The sequence below is a fragment of the Protopterus annectens genome, chromosome 10.part0 (assembly GCF_019279795.1).
Source record: "Protopterus annectens isolate FY-2018-M chromosome 10.part0, PAN1.0, whole genome shotgun sequence".
In the NCBI taxonomy this organism is placed as follows: Eukaryota; Metazoa; Chordata; order Ceratodontiformes; family Protopteridae; genus Protopterus; species Protopterus annectens.
This window is the reverse complement of record NC_056744.1, coordinates 1,815,398,060-1,815,419,179: the sequence shown is the minus strand read 5'-3', so window position 1 is coordinate 1,815,419,179 and position 21,120 is coordinate 1,815,398,060. Positions and strand designations below refer to the sequence as shown.

Here is a 21,120-nt window from a genome sequence, read left to right as displayed (position 1 = left end):
ATACTCTGTAGGATGGCAGTAGGTATGGTACTACCATGGTGAGTTACATATCCTTGTAGAACAGCAGTAGGTATGGTACTACCATGGTTAGTTACATATACTCTGTAGGACAGCAGTAGGTATGGTACTACCATGGTTAGTTACATATCCTTGTAGAACAGCAGTAGGTATGGTACTACCATGGTGAGTTACGTATACTCTGTAGAACAGCAGTAGGTATGGTACTACCATGGTTAGTTGCATATACTCTGTAGGATGGCAGTAGGTATGGTACTACCATGGTGAGTTACATATACTCTGTAGAACAGCAGTAGGTATGGTACTACCATGGTTAGTTACATATACTCTGTAGAACAGCAGTAGGTATGGTACTACCATGGTTAGTTACATATACTCTGTAGAACAGCAGTAGGTGTGGTACTACCATGGTTAGTTACATATACTCTGTAGAACAGCAGTAGGTATGGTACTGACATGGTTAGTTACATATCCTTGTAGAACAGCAGTAGGTATGGTACTACCATGGTTAGTTACATATACTCTGTAGAACAGCAGTAGGTATGGTACTACCATGGTTAGTTACATATCCTTGTACAACAGCAGTAGGTATGGTACTACCATGGTTAGTTACATATACTCTGTAGACCAGCAGTAGGTATGGTACTACCATGGTTAGTTACATATCCTTGTAGAACAGCAGTAGGTATGGTACTACCATGGTTAGTTACATATACTCTGTAGGACAGCAGTTGGTATGGTACTAACATGCTTAGTTACATATCCTTGTAGAACAGCAGTAGGTATGGTACTACCATGGTGAGTTACGTATACTCTGTAGTACAGCAGTAGGTATGGTACCACCATGATTAGTTATATATAATCTGTAGGACAGCAGTAGGTATGGTACTACCATGGTTAGTTACATATACTCTGTAGAACAGCAGTAGGTATGGTACTACCATGGTTAGTTACATATCCTTGTAGAACAGCAGTAGGCATGGTACTGCCATGGTTAGTTACATATACTCTGTAGGACAGCAGTAGGTGTGGTACTACCATGGTTAGTTACATATACTCTGTAGAACAGCAGTAGGTATGGTACTACCATGGTTAGTTACATATACTCTGTAGGACAGCAGTAAGTATGGTACTATCATGGTTAGTTACATATACTCTGAAGGACAGCAGTAGGTATGGTACTGACATGGTTAGTTACATATATTCTGTAGAACAGCAGTAGGTATGGTACTAACATGGTTAGTTACATATACTCTGTAGAACAGCAGTAGGTATGGTACTACCATGGTTAGTTACATATACTCTGTAGGACAGCAGTAGGTATGGTACTGACATGGTTAGTTACATATACTCTGTAGAACAGCAGTAGGTATGGTACTACCATGGTTATTTACATATACTCTGTAGAACAGCAGTAGGTATGGTACTACCATGGTTAGTTACATATCCTTGTAGAACAGCAGTAGGTATGGTACTACCTTGGTTAGTTACATACCGTATGCTCTGTAGGACAGCAGTAGGTATGGTACTACCATTTTTAGTGACATATTCTCATAAGGATAGCAGTAGGTATGTTACTACCATGGTTAGTTACATTTACTCTGTAGAAAAGCAGTAGGTATGGTACTACCATGGTTAGTTACATATCCTTGTAGAACAGCAGTAGGTATGGTACTACCATGGTTAGTTACATATACTCTGTAGAACAGCAGTAGGTATGGTACTACCATGGTTAATTACATATACTCTGTAGAACAGCAGTAGGTATGGTACTACCATGGTTAGTTACATATCCTTGTAGAACAGCAGTAGGTATGGTACTACCATGGTTAGTTACATATACTCTGTAGAACAGCAGTAGGTATGGTACTACCATGCTTAGTTACATATCCTTGTAGAACAGCAGTAGGTATGGTACTAACATGGTTAGTTACATATACTCTGTAGAACAGCAGTAGGTATGGTACTACCATGGTTAGTTACATATACTCTGTAGAACAGCAGTAGGTATGGTACTACCATGGTTAGTTACATATACTCTGTAGGACAGCAGTAGGTATGGTACTACCATGCTTAGTTACATATCCTTGTAGAACAGCAGTAGGTATGGTACTACCATGGTGAGTTACGTATACTCTGTAGAACAGCAGTAGGTATGGTACTACCATGGTTAGTTACATATACTCTGTAGAACAGCAGTAGGTATGGTACTACCATGGTTAGTTACATATACTCTGTAGAACAGCAGTAGGTATGGTCTACCATGCTTAGTTACATATCCTTGTAGAACAGCAGTAGGTATGGTACTACCATGGTTACTTACATATACTCTGTAGAACAGCAGTAGGTATGGTACTACCATGGTTAGTTACATATACTCTGAAGGACAGCAGTAGGTATGGCACTACCATGGTGAGTTACATACACTCTGCAGAACAGCAGTAGGTATGGTACTACCATGGTTAGTTACATATACTCTGTAGAAAAGCAGTAGGTATGATACTACCATGGTTAGTTACATATCCTTGTAGAACAGCAGTAGGTATGGTACTACCATGGTTAGTTACATATACTCTGTAGAAAAGCAGTAGGTATGATACTACCATGGTTAGTTACATATCCTTGTAGAACAGCAGTAGGTATGGTACTACCATGGTTAGTTACATATACTCTGTAGAACAGCAGTAGGTATGGTACTACCATGGTTAGTTACATATACTCTGAAGGACAGCAGTAGGTATGGCACTACCATGGTGAGTTACATACACTCTGCAGAACAGCAGTACGTATGGTACTACCATGGTTAGTTACATATACTCTGTAGAAAAGCAGTAGGTATGGTACTACCATGGTTAGTTACATATCCTTGTAGAACAGCAGTAGGTATGTTACTACCATGGTTAGTTACATATACTCTGTAGAAAAGCAGTAGGTATGGTACTACCATGGTTAGTTACATATCCTTGTAGAACAGCAGTAGGTATGGTACTACCATGGTTAGTTACATATACTCTGTAGAACAGCAGTAGGTATGGTACTACCATGCTTAGTTACATATCCTTGTAAAACAGCAGTAGGTATGGTACTACCATGGTGAGTTACGTATACTCTGTAGAACAGCAGTAGGTATGGTACTACCATGGTTAGTTACATACACTCTGTAGAACAGCAGTAGGTATGGTACTACCATGGTTAGTTACATATACTCTGTAGAACAGCAGTAGGTATGGTACTACCATGCTTAGTTACATATCCTTGTAGAACAGAAGTAGGTATGGTACTACCATGGTTAGTTACATATACTCTGTAGAACAGCAGTAGGTATGGTACTACCATGGTTAGTTACATGTACTCTGAAGGACAGCAGTAGGTATGGCACTACCATGGTGAGTTACATACACTCTGCAGAACAGCAGTAGGTATGGTACTACCATGCTTAGTTACATATACTCTGTAGAACAGCAGTAGGTATGGTACTGACATGGTTAGTTACATATACTCTGTAGGACAGCAGTAGGTATGGTACTACCATGGTTAGTAACATATACTCTGTAGAACAGCAGTAGGTATGGTACTACCATGGTTAGTTACATATACTTTGTAGGACAGCAGTAGGTATGGTACTACCATGGTTAGTTACATACACTCTGTAGAACAGCAGTAGGTGTGGTACTACCATGGTTAGTTGCATATCCTTGTAGAACAGCAGTAGGTATGGTACTACCATGGTTAGTTACATATACTCTGTAGGACAGCAGTAGGTGTGGTACTACCATGGTTAGTTACATATACTCTGTAGAACAGCAGTAGGTATGGTACTACCATGGTTAGTTACATATACTTGTAGAACAGCAGTATGTATGGTACTACCATGCTTAGTTACATATCCTTGTAGAACAGCAGTAGGTATGGTACTACAATGCTTAGTTACATATTCTCTGTAGGACAGCAGTAGGTATGGTACTGACATGGTTAGTTACATATACTCTGTAGTACAGCAGTAGGTATGGTACTACCATGCGTAGTTACATATCCTTGTAGAACATCAGTAGGTATGGTACTACCATGGTTAGTTACATATCCTTGTAGAACATCAGTAGGTGTGGTACTACCATGGTTAGTTACATATACTCTGTAGGACAGCAGTAGGTATGGTACTACCATGGTTAGTTACATATACTCTGTAGGACAGCAGTAGGTATGGTACTACCATGGTTAGTTATATATACTCTGTAGGACAGCAGTAGGTGTGGTACTACCATGGTTAGTTATATATACTCTGTAGGACAGCAGTAGGTATGGTACTACCATGGTGAGTTGCGTATACTCTGTAGTACAGCAATAGGTATGGTACCACCATGATTAGTTATATATACTTTGTAGAACAGCAGTAGGTATGGTACTACCATGGTTAGTTACATATACTCTGTAGAACAGCAGTAGGTATGGTACTACCATGGTTAGTTACATATCCTTGTAGAACAGCAGTAGGTATGGTACCACCATGGTTAGTTACATATACTCTGTAGAACAGCAGTAGGTGTGGTACTACCATGGTTAGTTACATATCCTTGTAGAACAGCAGTAGGTATGGTACCACCATGGTTAGTTACATATACTCTGTAGAACAGCAGTAGGTATGGTACTACCATGGTGAGTTACATATCCTTGTAGAACAGAAGTAGGTATGGTACTACCATGGTTAGTTACATATACTCTGTAGAACAGCAGTAGGTATGGTACTACCATGCTTAGTTACATATCCTTGTAGTACAGCAGTAGGTATGGTACCACCATGATTAGTTATATATACTCTGTAGGACAGCAGTAGGTATGGTACTACCATGGTTAGTTACATATACTCTGTAGAACAGCAGTAGGTATGGTACTACCATGGTTAGTTACATATACTCTGTAGAACAGCAGTAGGTATGGTACTACAATGGTGAGTTACGTATACTCTGTAGTACAGCAGTGGGTATGGTACTACCATGATTAGTTATATATAATCTGTAGGACAGCAGTAGGTATGGTACTACCATGGTGAGTTACATACACTCTGTAGGATGGCAGTAGGTATGTATGGTACTACCATGGTGAGTTACATATACTCTGTAGGACAACAATAGCCATGGTACTACCATGGTTAGTTACGTATACTCTGTAGGACAGCAGTAGGTATGTATGGTACTACCATGGTGAGTTACATATACTCTGCAGAACAGCGGAAGGTATGGTACTACCATGGTTAGTTACATATACTCTGTAGAACAGCAGTAGGTATGGTACTACCATGGTTAGTTACATACACTCTGTAGAACAGCAGTCGGTATGGTACTACCATGCTTAGTTACATATCCTCGTAGAACAGCAGTAGGTATGGTACTACCATGGTTAGTTACACATCCTTGTAGAACAGCAGTAGGTATGGTATTACGATGGTTAGTTACATATCCTTGTAGAACAGCAGTAGGTATGGTACTACCATGGTTAGTTACATATACTCTGTAGAACAGCAGTAGGTATGGTACTGCCATGGTTAGTTACATATACTCTGTAGAACAGCAGTATGTATGGTACTACCATGGTTAGTTACATATACTCTGTAGTACAGCAGTAGGTATGGTACTACCATGGTTAGTTACATACACTCTGTAGAACAGCAGTAGGTATGGTACTACCATGGTTAGTTACATACACTCTGTAGAACAGCAGTAGGTATGGTACTACCATGGTTAGTTACATATACTCTGTAGTACAGCAGTAGGTATGGTACCACCATGATTAGTTACATATACTCTGTAGGACAGCAGTAGGTATGGTACTACCATGCTTAGTTACATATACTCTGTAGAACAGCAGTAGGTATGGTACTACCATGCTTAGTTACATATCCTTGTAGAACCGCAGTAGGTATGGTACTACCATGGTTAGTTACATATACTCTGTCGAACAGCAGTAGGTATGGTACTACCATGGTTAGTTACATACACTCTGTAGGACAGCAGTAGGTATGGTACTACCATGGTTAGTTACATACACTCTGTAGAACAGCAGTAGGTATGGTACTACCATGGTTAGTTACATACACTCTCTAGAACAGCAGTAGGTATGGTACTACCATGGTTAGTTACATATCCTTGTAGAACAGCAGTAGGTATGGTACTACCATGGTTAGTTACATACACTCTGTAGAACAGCAGTAGGTATGGTACTACCATGGTTAGTTACATACACTCTGTAGAACAGCAGTAGGTATGGTACTACCATGGTTAGTTACATATCCTTGTAGAACAGCAGTATGTATGGTACTACCATGCTTAGTTACATATCCTTGTAGAACAGCAGTAGGTATGGTACTACAATGCTTAGTTACATATTCTCTGTAGGACAGCAGTAGGTATGGTACTGACATGGTTAGTTACATATACTCTGTAGTACAGCAGTAGGTATGGTACTACCATGCGTAGTTACATATCCTTGTAGAACATCAGTAGGTATGGTACTACCATGGTTAGTTACATATCCTTGTAGAACATCAGTAGGTGTGGTACTACCATGATTAGTTACATATACTCTGTAGGACAGCAGTAGGTATGGTACTACCATGGTTAGTTACATATACTCTGTAGGACAGCAGTAGGTATGGTACTACCATGGTTAGTTATATATACTCTGTAGGACAGCAGTAGGTGTGGTACTACCATGGTTAGTTATATATACTCTGTAGGACAGCAGTAGGTATGGTACTACCATGGTGAGTTACATACTCTGTAGTACAGCAATAGGTATGGTACCACCATGATTAGTTATATATACTTTGTAGAACAGCAGTAGGTATGGTACTACCATGGTTAGTTACATATACTCTGTAGAACAGCAGTAGGTATGGTACTACCATGGTTAGTTACATATCCTTGTAGAACAGCAGTAGGTATGGTACCACCATGGTTAGTTACATATACTCTGTAGAACAGCAGTAGGTGTGGTACTACCATGGTTAGTTACATATCCTTGTAGAACAGCAGTAGGTATGGTACCACCATGGTTAGTTACATATACTCTGTAGAACAGCAGTAGGTATGGTACTACCATGATGAGTTACATATCCTTGTAGAACAGCAGTAGGTATGGTACTACCATGGTGAGTTACGTATACTCTGTAGTACAGCAGTAGGTATGGTACCACCATGATTAGTTATATATACTCTGTAGGACAGCAGTAGGTATGGTACTACCATGGTTAGTTACATATACTCTGTAGAACAGCAGTAGGTATGGTACTACCATGGTTAGTTACATATACTCTGTAGAACAGCAGTAGGTATGGTACTACCATGGTGAGTTACATATACTCTGTAGAACAGCAGTAGGTATGGTACTACCATGGTTAGTTACATATACTCTGTAGTACAGCAGTAGGTATGGTACTACCATGGTTAGTTACATATACAGCAGTAGGTATGGTAGAACAGCAGTAGGTATGGTACTACCATGGTTAGTTACATATACTCTGTAGAACAGCAGTAGGTATGGTACTACCATGGTTAGTTACATATACTCTGTAGAACAGCAGTAGGTATGGTACTACCATGGTTAGTTACATATACTCTGTAGAACAGCAGCAGGTATGGTACCACCATGGTTAGGTACATATACTCTGTAGAACAGCAGTAGGTATGGTACTACCATGGTTAGTTACATATACTCTGTAGAACAGCAGTAGGTATGGTACTACCATGGTTAGTTACATATCCTTGTAGAACAGCAGTAGGTATGGTACTACCATGGTTAGTTACATATACTCTGTAGAACAGCAGTAGGTATGGTACTACCATGGTTAGTTACATATACTCTGTAGAACAGCAGTAGGTATGGTACTACCATGGTTAGTTACATATACTCTGTAGAACAGCAGTAGGTATGGTACTACCATGGTTAGTTACATATACTCTGTAGAACAGCAGTAGGTATGGTACTACCATGCTTAGTTACATATTCTTGTAGAACAGCAGTAGGTATGGTACTACCATGGTTAGTTACATATACTCTGTAGAACAGCAGTAGGTATGGTACTACCATGGTTAGTTACATATACTCTGTAGAACAGCAGTAGGTATGGTACTACCATGGTTAGTTACATATACTCTGTAGAACAGCAGTAGGTATGGTACTACCATGGTTAGTTACATACACTCTGTAGAACAGCAGTAGGTATGGTACTACCATGGTTAGTTACATACACTCTGTAGAAGAGCAATAGGTATGGTACTACCATGGTTAGTTACATATCCTTGTAGAACAGCAGTAGGTATGGTACTACCATGGTTAGTTACATATCCTTGTAGAACAGCAGTAGGTATGGTACTACCATGGTGAGTTACATATACTCTGTAGAACAGCAGTAGGTATGGTACTACCATGGTTAGTTACATATACTCTGTAGAACAGCAGTAGGTATGGTACTACCATGGTTAGTTACATATACTCTGTAGAACAGCAGCAGGTATGGTACCACCATGGTTAGGTACATATACTCTGTAGGACAGCAGTAGGTATGGTACTACCATGGTTAGTTACATATCCTTGTAGAACAGCAGTAGGTATGTTACTACCATGGTTAGTTACATACCTCTGTAGAACAGCAGTAGGTATGGTACTACCATGGTTAGTTACATATCCTTGTAGAACAGCAGTAGGTATGGTACTACCATGGTTAGTTACATATCCTTGTAGAACAGCAGTAGGTATGGTACTACCATGGTTAGTTACATATACTCTGTAGGACAGCAGTAGGTATGGTACTACCATGGTTAGTTACATATACTCTGTAGAACAGCAGTAGGTATGGTACTACCATGGTTAGTTACATATACTCTGTAGAACAGCAGTAGGTATGGTACTACCATGGTTAGTTACATATACTCTGTAGAACAGCAGTAGGTATGGTACTACCATGGTTAGTTACATATCCTTGTAGAACAGCAGTAGGTATGGTACTACCATGGTTAGTTACATATCCTTGTAGAACAGCAGTAGGTATGGTACTACCATGGTTAGTTACATATACTCTGTAGAACAGCAGTAGGTATGGTACTACCATGGTTAGTTACATATCCTTGTAGAACAGCAGTAGGTATGGTACTACCATGGTTAGTTACATATCCTGTAGAACAGCAGTAGGTATGGTACTACCATGGTTAGTTACATATCCTTGTAGAACAGCAGTAGGTATGGTACTACCATGCTTAGTTACATATCCTTGTAGAACAGAAGTAGGTATGGTACTACCATGGTTAGTTACATATACTCTGTAGAACAGCAGTAGGTATGGTACTACCATGGTTAGTTACATATACTCTGTAGAACAGCAGTAGGTATGGTACTACCATGGTTAGTTACATATACTCTGTAGAACAGCAGTAGGTATGGTACTACCATGGTTAGTTACATATCCTTGTAGAACAGCAGTAGGTATGGTACTACCATGGTTAGTTACATACTCTGTAGAACAGCAGTAGGTATGGTACTACCATGGTTAGTTACATATACTCTGTAGAACAGCAGTAGGTATGGTACTACCATGGTTAGTTACATATCCTTGTAGAACAGCAGTAGGTATGGTACTACCATGGTTAGTTACATATACTCTGTAGAACAGCAGTAGGTATGGTACTACCATGGTTAGTTACATATACCTGTAGAACAGCAGTAGGTATGGTACTACCATGGTTAGTTACATATTGTAGAACAGCAGTAGGTATGGTACTACCATGGTTAGTTACATACTCTGTAGAACAGCAGTAGGTATGGTACTACCATGGTTAGTTACATATCCTTGTAGAACAGCAGTAGGTATGGTACTACCATGGTTAGTTACATATACTCTGTAGAACAGCAGTAGGTATGGTACTACCATGGTTAGTTACATATACTCTGTAGAACAGCAGTAGGTATGGTACTACCATGGTTAGTTACATATCCTTGTAGAACAGCAGTAGGTATGGTACTACCATGGTTAGTTACATATACTCTGTAGGACAGCAGTAGGTATGGTACTACCATGGTTAGTTACATATCCTCTGTAGAACAGCAGTAGGTATGGTACTACCATGGTTAGTTACATATACTCTGTAGAACAGCAGTAGGTATGGTACTACCATGGTGAGTTACATATACTCTGTAGAACAGCAGTAGGTATGGTACTACCATGGTTAGTTACATACACTCTGTAGAACAGCAGTAGGTATGGTACTACCATGGTTAGTTACATATACTCTGTAGAACAGCAGTAGGTGTGGTACTACCATGGTTAGTTACATATACTCTGTAGAACAGCAGTAGGTATGGTACTACCATGGTTAGTTACATACCTGTAGAACAGCAGTAGGTATGGTACTACCATGGTTAGTTACATATCCTGTAGAACAGCAGTAGGTATGGTACTACCATGGTTAGTTACATATACTCTGTAGAACAGCAGTAGGTATGGTACTACCATGGTTAGTTACATATACTCTGTAGAACAGCAGTAGGTATGGTACTACCATGGTTAGTTACATATACTCTGTAGAACAGCAGTAGGTATGGTACTACCTACCATGGTTAGTTACATATACTCTGTAGAACAGCAGTAGGTATGGTATGGTACTACCATGGTTAGTTACATATACCTGTAGAACAGCAGTAGGTATGGTACTACCATGGTTAGTTACATATCCTTGTAGAACAGCAGTAGGTATGGTACTACCATGGTTAGTTACATATCCTTGTAGAACAGCAGTAGGTATGGTACTACCATGGTTAGTTACATATACTCTGTAGAACAGCAGTAGGTATGGTACTACCATGGTTAGTTACATATACTCTGTAGAACAGCAGTAGGTATGGTACTACCATGGTTAGTTACATATACTCTGTAGAACAGCAGTAGGTATGGTACTACCATGGTTAGTTACATACTCTGTAGAACAGCAGTAGGTATGGTACTACCATGGTTAGTTACATATACCTGTAGAACAGCAGTAGGTATGGTACTACCATGGTTAGTTACATATACTCTGTAGAACAGCAGTAGGTATGGTACTACCATGGTTAGTTACATATACTCTGTAGAACAGCAGTAGGTATGGTACTACCATGGTTAGTTACATATACTCTGTAGAACAGCAGTAGGTATGGTACTACCATGGTTAGTTACATATCCTTGTAGAACAGCAGTAGGTATGGTACTACCATGGTTAGTTACATATACTCTGTAGAACAGCAGTAGGTATGGTACTACCATGGTTAGTTACATATACTCTGTAGAACAGCAGTAGGTATGGTACTCTACCATGGTTAGTTACATATACTTGTAGAACAGCAGTAGGTATGGTACTACCATGGTTAGTTACATATACCTGTAGAACAGCAGTAGGTATGGTACTACCATGGTTAGTTACATATACTCTGTAGAACAGCAGTAGGTATGGTACTACCATGGTTAGTTACATATCCTGTAGAACAGCAGTAGGTATGGTACTACCATGGTTAGTTACATATACCTGTAGAACAGCAGTAGGTATGGTACTACCATGGTTAGTTACATATACTCTGTAGAACAGCAGTAGGTATGGTACTACCATGGTTAGTTACATATACTCTGTAGAACAGCAGTAGGTATGGTACTACCATGGTTAGTTACATACCTGTAGAACAGCAGTAGGTATGGTACTACCATGGTTAGTTACATATACTCTGTAGAACAGCAGTAGGTATGGTACTACCATGGTTAGTTACATATACCTGTAGAACAGCAGTAGGTATGGTACTACCATGGTTAGTTACATATACCTGTAGAACAGCAGTAGGTATGGTACTACCATGGTTAGTTACATATACCTGTAGAACAGCAGTAGGTATGGTACTACCATGGTTAGTTACATATACTCTGTAGAACAGCAGTAGGTATGGTACTACCATGGTTAGTTACATATACCTGTAGAACAGCAGTAGGTATGGTACTACCATGGTACTACCATGGTTAGTTACATATACTCTGTAGAACAGCAGTAGGTATGGTACTACCATGGTTAGTTACATATACTCTGTAGAACAGCAGTAGGTATGGTACTACCATGGTTAGTTACATATCCTTGTAGAACAGCAGTAGGTATGGTACTACCATGGTTAGTTACATATACTCTGTAGAACAGCAGTAGGTATGGTACTACCATGGTTAGTTACATATACTCTGTAGAACAGCAGTAGGTATGGTACTACCATGGTTAGTTACATATACTCTGTAGAACAGCAGTAGGTATGGTACTACCATGGTTAGTTACATATACCTGTAGAACAGCAGTAGGTATGGTACTACCATGGTTAGTTACATATACTCTGTAGAACAGCAGTAGGTATGGTACTACCATGGTTAGTTACATATACTTACATATACTCTGTAGAACAGCAGTAGGTATGGTACTACCATGGTTAGTTACATATACTCTGTAGAACAGCAGTAGGTATGGTACTACCATGGTTAGTTACATATACTCTGTAGAACAGCAGTAGGTATGGTACTACCATGGTTAGTTACATATACTCTGTAGAACAGCAGTAGGTATGGTACTACCATGGTTAGTTACATATACTCTGTAGAACAGCAGTAGGTATGGTACTACCATGGTTAGTTACATATCCTTGTAGAACAGCAGTAGGTATGGTACTACCATGGTTAGTTACATATACTCTGTAGAACAGCAGTAGGTATGGTACTACCATGGTTAGTTACATATACTCTGTAGAACAGCAGTAGGTATGGTACTACCATGGTTAGTTACATATACTCTGTAGAACAGCAGTAGGTATGGTACTACCATGGTTAGTTACATATACCTGTAGAACAGCAGTAGGTATGGTACTACCATGGTTAGTTACATATACTCTGTAGAACAGCAGTAGGTATGGTACTACCATGGTTAGTTACATATACTCTGTAGAACAGCAGTAGGTATGGTACTACCATGGTTAGTTACATATACTCTGTAGAACAGCAGTAGGTATGGTACTACCATGGTTAGTTACATATACCTGTAGAACAGCAGTAGGTATGGTACTACCATGGTTAGTTACATATCCTTGTAGAACAGCAGTATGTATGGTACTACCATGGTTAGTTACATATACTCTGTAGAACAGCAGTAGGTATGGTACTACCATGGTTAGTTACATATACTCTGTAGAACAGCAGTAGGTATGGTACTACCATGGTTAGTTAAACATACACTGTAGGATGGCAGTAGGTATGGTTCTACCATGGTTAGTTACATATACTCTGTAGAACAGCAGTAGGTATGGTACTACCATGGTTAGTTACATATCTCTGTAGTACAGCAGTAGGTATGGTTCTACCATGGTTAGTTACATATACTCTGTAGGACAGCAGTAGGTATGGTACTACCATGGTTAGTTACATATTCTCTGTAGGACAGCAGTAGGTATGGTACTACCATGGTTAGTTACATATCCTTGTAGAACAGCAGTAGGTATGGTACTACCATGGTTAGTTACATATCCTCTGTAGAACAGCAGTAGGTATGGTACTACCATGGTTAGTTACATATACTCTGTAGAACAGCAGTAGGTATGGTACTACCATGGTTAGTTACATATACTCTGTAGGACAGCAGTAGGTATGGTACTACCATGGTTAGTTACATATACTCTGTAGAACAGCAGTAGGTATGGTACTACCATGGTTAGTTACATATCCTTGTAGAACAGCAGTAGGTATGGTACTACCATGGTTAGTTACATATCCTGTAGAACAGCAGTAGGTATGGTACTACCATGGTTAGTTACATATACTTTGTAGGACAGCAGTAGGTATGGTACTACCATGGTTAGTTAGATATACTCTGTAGAACAGCAGTAGGTATGGTACTACCATGGTTAGTTACATATACTCTGTAGAACAGCAGTAGGTGTGGTACGACCATGGTTAGTTACATATACTCTGCAGAAGACAGTAGGTATGGTACTACCATGCTTAGTTACATATCCTTGTAGAACAGCAGTAGGTATGGTACTACCATGGTTAGTTACATATCCTTGTAGAACAGCAGTATGTATGGTACTGCCATGGTTAGTTACATATACTCTGTAGAACAGCAGTAGGTATGGTACTACCATGGTTAGTTACATATACTCTGTAGAACAGCAGTAGGTATGGTACTACCATGGTTAGTTACATATACTCTGTAGAACAGCAGTAGGTATGGTACTACCATGGTTAGTTACATATACTCTGTAGAACAGCAGTAGGTATGGTACTACCATGGTTAGTTACATATACTCTGTAGAACAGCAGTAGGTATGGTACTACCATGGTTAGTTACATATCCTTGTAGAACAGCAGTAGGTATGGTACTACCATGGTTAGTTACATATACTCTGTAGAACAGCAGTAGGTATGGTACTACCATGGTTAGTTACATATACCTGTAGAACAGCAGTAGGTATGGTACTACCATGGTTAGTTACATACTCTGTAGAACAGCAGTAGGTATGGTACTACCATGGTTAGTTACATATACTCTGTAGAACAGCAGTAGGTATGGTACTACCATGGTTAGTTACATATCCTCTGTAGAACAGCAGTAGGTATGGTACTACCATGGTTAGTTACATACACTCTGTAGAACAGCAGAAGGTATGGTACTACCATGGCTTGTTACATATCCTTGTAGAACAGCAGTAGGTATGGTACTACCATGGTTAGTTACATATACTCTGTAGAACAGCAGTAGGTATGGTACTACCATGGTTAGTTACATATACTCTGTAGAACAGCAGTAGGTATGGTACTACCATGCTTAGTTACATATACTCTGTAGAACAGCAGTAGGTATGGTACTACCATGGTTAGTTACATATACTCTGTAGAACAGCAGTAGGTATGGTACTACCATGGTTAGTTACATACCTGTAGAACAGCAGTAGGTATGGTACTACCATGGTTAGTTACATATACTCTGTAGAACAGCAGTAGGTATGGTACTACCATGGTTAGTTACATATACTCTGTAGAACAGCAGTAGGTATGGTACTACCATGGTTAGTTACATATACTCTGTAGAACAGCAGTAGGTATGGTACTACCATGGTTAGTTACATATACTCTGTAGAACAGCAGTAGGTATGGTACTACCATGGTTAGTTACATATCCTCTGTAGAACAGCAGTAGGTATGGTACTACCATGGTTAGTTACATATCCTTGTAGAACAGCAGTATGTATGGTACTGCCATGGTTAGTTACATATACTCTGTAGAACAGCAGTAGGTATGGTACTACCATGGTTAGTTACATACCTGTAGAACAGTAGAACAGCAGTAGGTATGGTACTACCATGGTTAGTTACATACCTTGTAGAACAGCAGTAGGTATGGTACTACCATGGTTAGTTACATATACTCTGTAGAACAGCAGTAGGTATGGTACTACCATGGTTAGTTACATATCCTACTCTGTAGAACAGCAGTAGGTATGGTACTACCATGGTTAGTTACATATACCTGTAGAACAGCAGTAGGTATGGTACTACCATGGTTAGTTACATACACTCTGTAGAACAGCAGTAGGTATGGTACTACCATGGTTAGTTACATATACTCTGTAGAACAGCAGTAGGTATGGTACTACCATGGTTAGTTACATATACTCTGTAGAACAGCAGTAGGTATGGTACTACCATGGTTAGTTACATATACCTGTAGGACAGCAGTAGGTATGGTACTACCATGGTTAGTTACATATCCTCTGTAGAACAGCAGTAGGTATGGTACTACCATGGTTAGTTACATATACTCTGTAGAACAGCAGTAGGTATGGTACTACCATGGTTAGTTACATACACTGTAGAACAGCAGTAGGTATGGTACTACCATGGTTAGTTACATATACTCTGTAGAACAGCAGTAGGTATGGTACTACCATGGTTAGTTACATATCCTTGTAGAACAGCAGTAGGTATGGTACTACCATGGTTAGTTACATATACTCTGTAGAACAGCAGTAGGTATGGTACTACCATGGTTAGTTACATATCCTTGTAGAACAGCAGTAGGTATGGTACTACCATGGTTAGTTACATATACTCTGTAGAACAGCAGTAGGTATGGTACTACCATGGTTAGTTACATATACTCTGTAGAACAGCAGTAGGTATGGTACTACCATGGTTAGTTACATATACTCTGTAGAACAGCAGTAGGTATGGTACTACCATGGTTAGTTACATATACTCTGTAGAACAGCAGTAGGTATGGTACTACCATGGTTAGTTACATATACTCTGTAGAACAGCAGTAGGTATGGTACTACCATGGTTAGTTACATATACTCTGTAGAACAGCAGTAGGTATGGTACTACCATGGTTAGTTACATATACTCTGTAGAACAGCAGTAGGTATGGTACTACCATGGTTAGTTACATATCCTGTAGAACAGCAGTAGGTATGGTACTACCATGGTTAGTTACATATACCTGTAGAACAGCAGTAGGTATGGTACTACCATGGTTAGTTACATATACTCTGTAGAACAGCAGTAGGTATGGTACTACCATGGTTAGTTACATATCCTTGTAGAACAGCAGTAGGTATGGTACTACCATGGTTAGTTACATATACTCTGTAGAACAGCAGTAGGTATGGTACTACCATGGTTAGTTACATATCCTGTAGAACAGCAGTAGGTATGGTACTACCATGGTTAGTTACATATACTCTGTAGAACAGCAGTAGGTATGGTACTACCATGGTTAGTTACATATACTCTGTAGAACAGCAGTAGGTATGGTACTACCATGGTTAGTTACATATACTCTGTAGAACAGCAGTAGGTATGGTACTACCATGGTTAGTTACATATACTCTGTAGAACAGCAGTAGGTATGGTACTACCATGGTTAGTTACATATACTCTGTAGAACAGCAGTAGGTATGGTACTACCATGGTTAGTTACATATACTCTGTAGAACAGCAGTAGGTATGGTACTACCATGGTGAGTTACATATACTCTGTAGAACAGCAGTAGGTATGGTACTACCATGGTTAGTTACATATCCTTGTAGAACAGCAGTAGGTATGGTACTACCATGGTTAGTTACATATACTCTGTAGGACAGCAGTAGGTATGGTACTACCATGGTTAGTTACATATACTCTGTAGTACAGCAGTAGGTATGGTACTACCATGGTTAGTTACATATACTCTGTAGGACAGCAGTAGGTATGGTACTACCATGCTTAGTTACATATCCTTGTAGAACAGCAGTATGTATGGTACTACCATGGTTAGTTACATATACTCTGTAGGACAGCAGTAGGTATGGTACTACCATGCTTAGTTACATACACTCTGTAGAACAGCAGTAGGTATGGCACTACCTTGCTTAGTTACATATCCTTGTAGAACAGCAGTAGGTGTGGTACTACCATGGTTAGTTACATATACTCTGTAGAACAGCAGTAGGTATGGTACTGACATGGTTAGTTACATATACTCTGTAGAACAGCAGTAGGTATGGTACTACCATGTTGAGTTACGTATACTCTGTAGAACAGCAGTAGGTGTGGTACTGCCATGGTTAGTTACATATACTCTGTAGGACAGCAGTAGGTATGGTACTACCATGCTTAGTTACATATACTCTGTAGAACAGCAGTAGGTATGGCACTACCTTGCTTAGTTACATATCCTTGTAGAACAGCAGTAGGTATGGTTCTACCATGGTTAGTTACATATACTCTGTAGAACAGCAGTAGGTATGGTACCAGGGTCTATATTATGATATTGCATGCTTAGAAGAGCGAGGTACACTTAATCGACCCCATGTAAGCAAAAGCTTACGAAGTCGAAACCTCAGAATTGGAAAAAAATCAGTGTTCCTAGAAAAAAAAAACTAAAACATTACACCCCCCGACATGGGGGACTGTGCCCCCCACACCCCCCCTACTTAAATATACCAATTCCGAGATTGCACTATAGTGCCGAAAAGGCAAAGTAGCAAAAGCAGCCAAATAAATTCTTTCCTAGGGAAAGAATTCACTGGAAAGCCGCTTCACTATTTTGCCTTTTCGTGCTTTTCAGTTCAACAAAGATGCATTAGACATCCTGCCTCTGCGACAGTGTAATAAGGAGCCATGGTACTACCATGGTTAGTTACATACCATATACTCTGTGGGACAGCAGTAGGTATAGTACTACCATGGTTATTTACACATACTCCGTAGGAGGGCATTAGGTATGGTGTACGTATGGTATTACCATGGTTACTGACGTATATTCTGTAGGACTGCAGTAGGTATGGTACTGCCATGGTTAGTTATATATACTCTGCAGGATAGCGGTAAGTATGGCATTACCATGGTTAGTTACATATACCCTGTGGGGCAGTAGTAGGTATGGTACTACCATAGTCAGAGCTTTATATTTTACAACTAGATGATGGGAGAGAAGGTAAATGAGGTATTACGATTTTAAGGGGTGGTAAATTAAAGAGCTGTTGCATTTAAGAACATGATAAGAAGTGCAATGACAAGGATGTTAGAATCAGAACTGCATACAGAGCAGCCTTTTCTAGCAGATTCTTACAATGAGCCCTTGACTTCTTTTTCTTACTTTAAATAGAAGTGCTGTTTCACAGCTTCAGTCAGTTCTGTGTTAATGTTTACAGTAAGAATACACTGTAATGGTTTAACTTGCCAGATGACATAGAACACATGATGGTACTGTCGTGACTGGGCCTGTGTATGACTTGCTACCATGCTGTGGCACAGAGACTTGTTGGCACCAGACACTGGCATTACGGTGAATGACCTTTTCTTCAGCTAGATGTCATGTGATGTTGCACACAGGCTTTGTGCTCAGTGTATTGCAGGAGTGTGAACATCTGTGTGACTGGCTATCATGATATATGGTACATTGGACTGTGACAACATTGTATTTATTTTATTTATTTATTTAACATTTTTTTGCCAGGAAAGTCCAACTTTGAATGAAGCCAATTTTCAGCAGAAGCCCAGGGAGAAATGCTCCAGACGCATGTCTTTGTAATGTGGGAGGAAACCAGAGTACCCAGAGAAAGCCCACACAAATGCAGGGAGGACTTGCAGACTCTGCACAGAAGGCACTCCAGCCAAGAATCAAACCAGAGAACCTCTTGCTGTGAGCCAACAACACCACTGCTGTACCACTGCACCGTCTCTAGCTGTAATACAGAAACTTGTTACAATGCAGCAGTTTTCACAGCCAGTCTGCGTGTGTAACCAAGAGGTAATATACTGCAGTGGAAAAGTCTGTTCTTCAGGAGGTGATACAATGGTACTGCAGAGTACTGTTATGTGACCTATATCCTTTTGCGGGGGGGGGGTGCAGTTTGTAAATTATTGGGTACACCCCTGTGCCCATTAGCATGGTGAGCACATGCTTTCATTCATGTCTGTAATATATCTGCTGCCACACCACCACATATTTCAGGAAATGATCTGCTTAATGTATTCCTGATTTCCATAAGAGATCAGTAAGCCTTACCCAGGAAGGTGGGCTGTCAGATGCTCTGCCATTCTTCCCCCAAATGACGCTTGTTATACTCAATATCAAGCATAAACCATTGGCATTCTGAGCAGAAAACCAACCGTTGTACTGAGGGACCACTCCTTGCTGAGAATCTGAAAAAAATGCACATTTAACACATACAACTTAGGTGCCAGTTAACATTGCTACTTAAGTCACAAGTTGCATACATAACATACTTACCAGGGTTTATAATAGATTTCATTTCTTTCCAGAGACTGTACAGCAGGGGGCCTTTGTACACCCCAACATTCAGATCAGGTGGGGTGACCAATTTCTTTACGCACTCCACATCTGGACATTCCAACCCCCTATGTATACAAGACATGATGGCATCATTATCCTCGGGGAAAAAAAGGCAGTGGTACATATATACATATATGGACATGCAGTCTCATATATAAAAAAGTGTACATAAACATATGCACGTGCACTCTCATATATATAAACTGTGCATGAACATATGCATGTGCACTCTCATATATAAACAAGCTCTATTTACTTACATTGCAGTATACTAAGTTCCAGTTAAACACAAAGTAGTTACATTTCTATTTACATTTATACACAAACAGTAAAACACAAAGTAGTTACATTTCTATTTACATTTATACACAAACAGTAAAACACAAAGTAGTTGCATTTCTATTTACATTTATACACAAACAGTAAAACACAAGGGTTACATTTACATTTATACACAAACAGTTGTTAAATTTACACATTCTAAAATTTTACAAAGGTGGAAGTCACTAAACAGAAAGCCCACTTGCACCTTAGTGGATTGAACAGGCAACAGGGAACAGGCTTCCTATTCACATGACCCTCTTCAAGTGCAGTCTGGATCAATGGATGGGTAATCATAAATGCACTCCTGCGGTGGTGCCTATGTCTTTTATGGACAGAGGAAGTCTGTTATATAATCAAAAGTGAAGGCACGTACTTCTGCTACCTTCTTTCCCCTAGGGATAGAAAACTGGGTAAAATCAGAGTAAAATGGCTCGGCTTGTAAGTGTTCTTGAGCTGTTAGCCTAGTAATCTCCTATGAGCCTATATATTATACACACACACACACACACACACACACACACACACACACACACACACGCACACACACACACACACACACACACACATATATATATATATACACACACACACACACACACACACACACACACACACACACACATAACGCACACGCGCACACACATACACACATGGGTCTACTTTCATTCACTGAAAATACATTTCATTGAATTTCAAGCCACTCACACCAAATTGCTGAAAGCTCAAATCACTGAAAACTCATTTCACCGAATCACATTTCACTGAACGTAAGTATTGTTGGGCAAATAAAATGTATATGCCTTTTTCCCCACTGTAGTGCAATCCTGGAGTTAGTATATATAGTTGGAGGGTTTGGGGAGGAACAGCCCCCCCACCTACTTTTGGTTTTATGTTGTTAGCTTTCAG

At 39.8% G+C, this 21,120-nt stretch overlaps 1 protein-coding gene across 1 annotated transcript in view; it reads right to left on the bottom strand.

Moving 5' to 3' along the window:
* The window catches only part of LOC122814054 (zinc-binding protein A33-like), a 175,740-nt gene that overhangs the window by 23,045 nt on the left and 131,575 nt on the right, over positions 1 to 21,120 (bottom strand). The window contains exon 5 of the mRNA XM_044086663.1: positions 19,828 to 19,955. Coding sequence (XP_043942598.1) covers positions 19,828 to 19,955 — 128 coding nt within the window. The remainder of the gene's footprint in view (positions 1 to 19,827; positions 19,956 to 21,120) is intronic.